We start from the raw sequence: 7,447 nt of genomic DNA, 5'->3' as shown, positions 1-7,447 counted from the left end.
AAAAGTTGTAAATTTTTTTAAATAAAATAGTCAATTATTTAAAAAATTATAAATAAATTAGTAAATTAAACTAAAAAAATATTTTTGGTTTTATATAAATAAAATAGTCAATTATTTAAAAATTATAAATAAATTAGTAAATTAAACAAAAAAATTATAGAATTTCCACTACTTGATTGTGATGTTTTTAGTTTAGAATATTATAATTTTATATTCTTATTGTTTTTCACAATTTTTAATTATATTTTTCTTTTTTAACTATAAACAATTGTATAGAGTTTTCCTCAAAAAAGATCTTTTAGTTTTCAAGCTTTTAACTTTTCTGCCCACATTAATGAAAATTTCTAGTTGGTAACTAACTCTGTTGTAGCTTTTAACTTGTAAATTTTTTTTACTAGTTTTTAGCTTTTTCTACAAAAGCTATTTGAAGTAGTTTTTGAGATTGTAACTTTTAATTTGTTACTTTTTCTTATACTTATATCACTATTATTTTAACAAAAATAAATTGTTATCATCTTTAATTAAAATGTCGTTTTATGTCATTTTGTATCTATCAACTAATAAAATAACTAATTTAGCAAACACTCATGTTAGCTTATCAACTATCAATCATCAGCTACCAGCTAATTTTGCCAAACATGACCTAAAACAAAAATTATTAACAAACCATTCTTTTTGTTAAGAAATTATGATTAATTGTATTAAGAATTTTTTATTAATTTTAGAAACACTATCCATTTGAGATAACTAATACAATAAAAATAATTTTAAAAGGATAAATATATTTTGTTTCCTAATTTACAATTCCCCATCTAAAATTAGAGATTTGTAATATTTAATATTAAAATTTTGAAATTTTTCCCATTATTTTGATTAAAATATTTTAGGGTGTTTCTCTATAAATAATCTATTGCAAAAGGTTTTACTTGTTAACCTATAAAAAATAATGGCAAACCGCATCAATTCTCTTATATTCATCTTTGCAATTATGTGCATTGTTTCATCAATGGTCGCAGGTAACAAATTAGTTTCAAACATAAATATTATTATATTTTCAAAAGAATTATTGTAGAATGTGCTGGTAGTGTTTTAAATTTTAAATTAATATAACTTTTAATTTTTTATTGTAGTTGAAGGGAGATCTTGTTTTTCATTCGGAGCATGTCCAGATAATAATCATAATTGTGCCGATTTCTGTGTGAGGGAAAAGCACGGCACTACAGGCTCCTGTACACCAAACTTACAACTTTGTTGTTGTTATATTAGCAGATTTTTATTTTGATTGTGTTAGTTTTTCTATATGTTTGGACAAGTATATTTTCAAACATTTTCTCAAGTTCTTCATAAAAATAAAATTAGTAAGATTTGGTAATATGCTTCATTAGTTATATTTCACTATTATTGTCACGGCGATGGAATTTATAGTAAAAAACAAAAATTTCAAATAAAATTTAATATTGATTAATTGAAATTGTTATGTGTTTGTTCAGAATATTTCGATCGAATATTTTGGTCATTTTTCAGCTCATTGAAGATTTTTTTCTACTTTTGTCATCAGAAAAAACATGGTGGATTTAGCCCCATAGAATCGTTGTAAATTATATTTAAGGAAAAATTAATTAATTCCTTTAATTTTAGCGGAAAATAAATTTGAAACAAATAAGTTTCCTTTTAAACAGATCAAACTTTTCTACTCCATAAAATAAATTTCACTACTAGAAATACCCGATTTACCTGCGGAAATTTTTCTGCAGGTATACCTGCGGATTTTCCGGGGACTTTATTAAATAAAATAAATTTTCCTGCAGCTCATAAATTGGCAGAAAATTCCGCAGGTATACCTGCGGATTTTGCTGCGGAATATATATTTCAAACAAAAACCCAAACTATTTTGCTGCGGATTTTTCTGTGTTAGTTTGTACTTTTTACTTTGGATTGTGGCTCTATACTCGATTTTTTCCCTCTCCTAATCGACAGTGGCTAGTATTTTCACGGTTGTTGTTCATAAAGCAAATAAAAATGAAAATCTAGTAAACTGGTGATTCAATAATATATAGGTGAGTACTTTGTTCTTTATTTTACCTTTGTATAATGATAAGGAAGCAAATAATAATTTAGATTTTTTTTAATTTTAGAAATATATTACCTGCGGATTTACCGTTCCTGTGGATTTACCTGCGGACTTACCAGCGGAATTTACAGCGGATTTACCTGCGGAATTTTCTGCCGAAATTATTACCCACGAAGGTTTTAGCTGGGGACCAAATACCGCAGGAAAATCCGCAGGAAACATGTTTCCTGCGGAAATTTTGCTCAAATCCGCAGGTAAATCCGCAGGAAAACAGAGTATTTCTAGTAGTGGTTCAATTTCAATACTTTTGTTCTTTCCCAACATCAAATTTTAGGTTCCGTGTTCAGTGTTATATTAATTAATAATGATTTCTGACATTGAATGTAGTTCAATTTCAATATTTTTATTCTTCCCCCAACATCAAATTTTAGGTTTCGTGTTCAGTGAGTAACAAAGTTAAAATACTATAAATAAATGACACATATTTTATATATTTACTTAATAATTAAACTTAATTAATCAACTTTAATATTATATTATTTTCAACATATTCACATTGTATTATGGATTAATTAATGTAAAAAAATTCAATTTTTTTCTTCTTCCCCGACATTAAATTTTGGGTTTCTTCGTCACTAAGTAACTAAGTTAAAATATTAAAAATGAATGACCCATATTATATATAAATTTAAATAAGCAACCATAATATCAGTTTTTTTCACTATTTTCACATTGTATTATGGATTAATTGATATAAAAAATTTTAATATTTTTTCCCAACTTCAAATTTTGGGTTTCTTCATCACTAAGTAACTAAGTTAAAATATCAAAAATGATTGACCCTTACTATATATAAATTTAAATAAGCAACTTTAATATTAGTTTTTTTTTCACCATATTGACATTGTATTATGGATTAATTAATGTTAAAAAATTAAATATTTTTCTTCTTCCCCAAAATCAAATTTCAAGTTTCTTGTTTAGAGAGTAATAAAGTTAACATACTATAAATGAATGAACCATATTTTATATATATATACTTAATAATTAAAATTAACTAGTCAACCTTAATATTATATTTTTTAACCATATTCACATTGTATTATGGATTAATTGATGTAAAAAAATTCAATTTTTTTTCTTCCCCAACATCAAATTTTAGATTTCTTCGTCACTAAAAAACTAAGTTAAAATATAAAAAATGAATGACCCGTATTATATATAAATTTAAATAAGCAACCTTAATATTAGTTCACTGTATTCACATTGTATTATAAATTATTTGATATAAAAAATTTTAATATTGTTTTTCTTCCCCAACATCAAATTTAGGTTTCTTCATCACTAAGTTATTAAGTTAAAATATTTAAAATGAATGACCCATATTATATATAAATTTAAATAAGTAACCTCAATATTAATTTTTTTCACTACATTCACATTGTATTATGGATTAATTGATAAAAAAAATTTTCAATATTTTTTTCTTCCCCAACATCAAATTTTAGCTTTCTTCATCACTAAGTAACTAAGTTAAAATATTTAAAATAAATGACCCTTACTATATATAAATTTATTAGCAACCTTAAAATTAGTTTTTTCAACCATATTCACATTGTATTATGGATTAATTGATGTAAAAAATTTCAATATTTTTGTTCTTCCCCAACATCAAATTTTAGATTTCTTGTTCACTAATGTAAAAAAGTTAAAATACTATAAATGAATGATACATATTTTATATATTTACTTAATAATAAAAATTAATTAATCAACCTTAATATTATATTTTTTTTCACCATATTAACATTGTATTATGGATTATTTGATGTAAACAATTTCAATATTTTTTCTTTTTTTCCGACATCAAATTTTGGGTTTCTTTGTCAGTAAGTAACAAAGTTAAAATATTAAAAATGAATGACCCTTACTATATAAAAATTTAAATAAGCAACCTTTATATTAGTTTTTTTTCACCAAATTCACATTTTGATATGGATTAATAGATGAAAAATTTCAATATTTTTGTTCTTCCCCAACATCAAATTTTAGGTTTCTTTGTTCAACGAGTAACAAAGTTAAAATACTATAAATGAATGACTCATATTTTATATATTTACTTAATAATTAAAATTAATTAATCAACCTTAATATTATATTATTTTCAACATATTCACATTCTATTATGGATTAATCGATGTTAAAATTTTTAATTTTTTTCTTGTTCCCAGACATCAAATTTTAGGTTTCTTCGTCACTAAGTAACTTAGTTAAAATATTAAAAATGAATGACCCATATTATATATAAATTTAAATAAGCAAACCTAATATTAGTTTTGTTCACTATATTCACATTGTATTATGGATTGATTGATGTAAAAAATTTCAATATTTTTCCTTTTCCCCAACATCAAATTTTAGGTTTCTTGTTCACTAAGTAACAACGTTAAAATACTATAAATGAATAAGTATTGTAGAATTTATATTAATAGTTATTCGTATTGTTATTGGATTCTAGTAGTATTTGGGCCTTTAATTAGTTATTGGGCTTTTAGTTAATATCCACTTCTACTACTATATATGTACTCATTGAGAGGTGCGAAAAATTAATCAAAGTCAAAGAAATCAACAAAGTTATTTTTATCTCTATTTTCTTAGCTTTAATTTTAATGTCTTTACGTTTTATTGTTGAAACCCTAGTTCTATAGACTTGGTAGGATTAGCTTCCTATCAATTGGTGCTTTCATCCATGTACTCAAATCCTCCAATGGATTATCCTTATCACACACCTTCATTTCCATACTACTCCACCATAGACACCACTCCTACCACACCATCCTTTCCATCATTTCCATGGGAACTTTTTACACCTTGTTACATTCATGGATCATCATCACCAAGTTTGTATCCAAACCATGGGTATTCACCACATCCACCTAATCATAACCCATATTTATCCTATTCATCATCTCCTTATTCATATAGCAACAATAATTATCATCAACAATTCCAGCCAACAAACACCTCTTCCACAATTTATCATCAATATCAAACTCATTCAAAAAATATAAGAGATTTTGATAGGTCTCTCCAAGTGAATCATCCCTCTTTTAAGAAAAACTCCAAAAAAATGTTTATCCTTGTTTTGCGAAAATGAAATTGGCGACACTTTCACTGATTCAGCGTGCACGAACCACAAAACCTTTTTTTTTTACCTTCAAGCTACAAACCATCCATGGCGACCAAACCTTGAGTACCTCTGCTCGCAACTCACCCTTTCAACCTTCTCAAAACCCCAATTTTCCACCCAGCCGTCTTAATCGATGGAACAATCAGAATCAATGGAACCCCCATAATGGGCATCCTAACCTTAATCCCAGTCAATCCAAATCATTCGTTTCTGTGGAACCAGAGAATCTCCAAACCTCCGAAGCCATTCTCCACACCACTCTCACTCCTCTTGCTCTCGCCGCTAACGAATCCCTAAATTCCGACAACCACGACCAATACTCTGTTTTTCGTAACGAAATCTCCCTCGATGTCGCCGGAGTTTCGCTACTGCCAGGTTCAAAGGTGTCTTCTACAAGAAATTCAAGATTTCTGTCTATTGGCAGTCTCCCGTTATACGCAGAGGACATTTTAGAGGATGAAAGCGAGGATGAAAACGAAGGGATTGATGTTGTGTTAAACGATGAATCTCAACGTGAAATCCCTGCTATTGTGTGTTTTGAGTATAAGCAAGATTTCATTGGTGGTGCTGGTGCTGCTTCGACTAGGATGAACCCTAAGAATTCAATTTCTCAGATTAAGAGGCTTATTGGGAAGCAGTTTTCGGATGTTGATTTGTAGTGTAATCTTAAGTCTCTGCCTCATAATGTTACTGAAGGACCGGATAGATGTCTGTTGATTCAGGTTAGAGCTGGAGTAGAGATGGTAGTAGTCGACGCTGTTGCGAGTAGTCTTCAGGTGCCTTTGTGGAGGTTTATTGGTGGTGCTTCAAATACCATAACCACTGATATAACAATCCCGATTGTTTCTTAGGGTGAAGCAGCTGAATTAGCTTCTAAGTACTATAAACAAGGATTCAAGACTTTAAAGCTGAAAGTAGGAAAGAATCTGAATGCAGATATAGAAGTGCTTCAAGCCATACGTGTTGCTCACCCCGAGTGTCAGTTTATTCTCGATGCTAATGAAGGGTATAACTCTGACGAAGCAGTGGAAGTTCTCGAGAAATTACACAAAATGGGGTTGACCCATATTCTATTTGAGCAACTAGTTCACAGAGATGATTGAGATGGTCTTGGATATATGAGTAACATAGAAAGAGAAAAATATGGAGTATTTGTTGCAGCTGATGAGAGTAACACTGTTAAAGATAGAAATAAATTATTGGAAATTCACATACCAATTTACTTAAGCTCCATTAGCAAGGGTGTGACAACTGTTATGGTATCTTACTCAAGTTGGAATGGTATGAACATGCATACTCATGATGATCTTATTATTGGGTTCCTAAAAAATACTCTCCATTTCCAAGGCTTTGTCATTTCAGATTATGAGGGTTCAAAGTCTGCTGATTCTGCTGCAGTGACAATTGCCACCAATATGGCTGGTCGTGGGACGGATGTAATCCTTGGCGGAAATGCGGAGTTTATGGAACGACTGAAGCTTCGTGAGATACTGATGCCAATAGTTGTTAAGCTAGTAGTTGAAGGAGATTTTGTATCAGTGAAGAAACCTCCTCCCAGCAAGACATGGAAGGTGAATGAGAAGCTGTTTCCATGCCAACTATCAAATCAAAATACTGAGTTGACTGAAAAGGCCATGCTATTAGCTGTTAAAACATGGGGCAAAAGATCATTAACTAAGCTGGAAAAAGTTGAAAGTTTCATGACATTGGAACAATTTGTGAAGAAGAGCTTTTGTGAATTAAGTGAGAAGCTCAAGTCTTTGATAAAAACCTTATATACTCACTTGCCAAAATCTTTCATTTCACTTGCGACTGTAAAAGAATTGTTTCAGGCTCTTGTATTATTGAGGTCTATTGAAATTTCACTGTATCAAGCAAAATTTAAGAAAACTCTTGATGCTAGTGAAAAAGAAAGAATTCCTTCTTGTTTTCTACCATCAAGCTCTGAAATAGACGAGTGTTTGAAAACACTCAGTTTGCTTTCAAGTTCTATTCTGCTTCCTGAACTCAAGGGGAGAAATTAAATAGAAATTTTTTGTTTGTCCAATGCATGTCTAATTTTGTGTACAATTTATAGTTCAATTAAACTGTACACTGAAGGTATGATGAAGCGGCTAGTAATTGACGAAGCGACTAAGTTAAAAGAGTGTGAATCAACAATAATCCTCTTACAACTACAAGGTCTT

The 7,447-nt window shown here is 29.1% G+C and overlaps 1 protein-coding gene across 1 annotated transcript; it reads left to right on the top strand.

Annotated features, from left to right (window-relative positions):
* Positions 1-6,001: 6,001 nt before the first annotated feature.
* On the top strand, positions 6,002-6,364 carry LOC131624566 (L-Ala-D/L-amino acid epimerase-like). Its single transcript, XM_058895515.1, has 2 exons — positions 6,002-6,037; positions 6,113-6,364. The coding sequence occupies exons 1-2, from the start codon at positions 6,002-6,004 to the stop codon at positions 6,362-6,364; spliced, it is 288 nt and encodes a 95-aa protein (XP_058751498.1).
* The last annotated feature ends 1,083 nt before the right edge of the window (positions 6,365-7,447 follow it).

Source organism: Vicia villosa, unplaced genomic scaffold (assembly GCF_029867415.1).
Source record: "Vicia villosa cultivar HV-30 ecotype Madison, WI unplaced genomic scaffold, Vvil1.0 ctg.000141F_1_1_1, whole genome shotgun sequence".
In the NCBI taxonomy this organism is placed as follows: Eukaryota; Viridiplantae; Streptophyta; class Magnoliopsida; order Fabales; family Fabaceae; genus Vicia; species Vicia villosa.
Note: the sequence above shows the minus strand (reverse complement) of the source record. Positions and strands in the feature narration are given on the sequence as shown.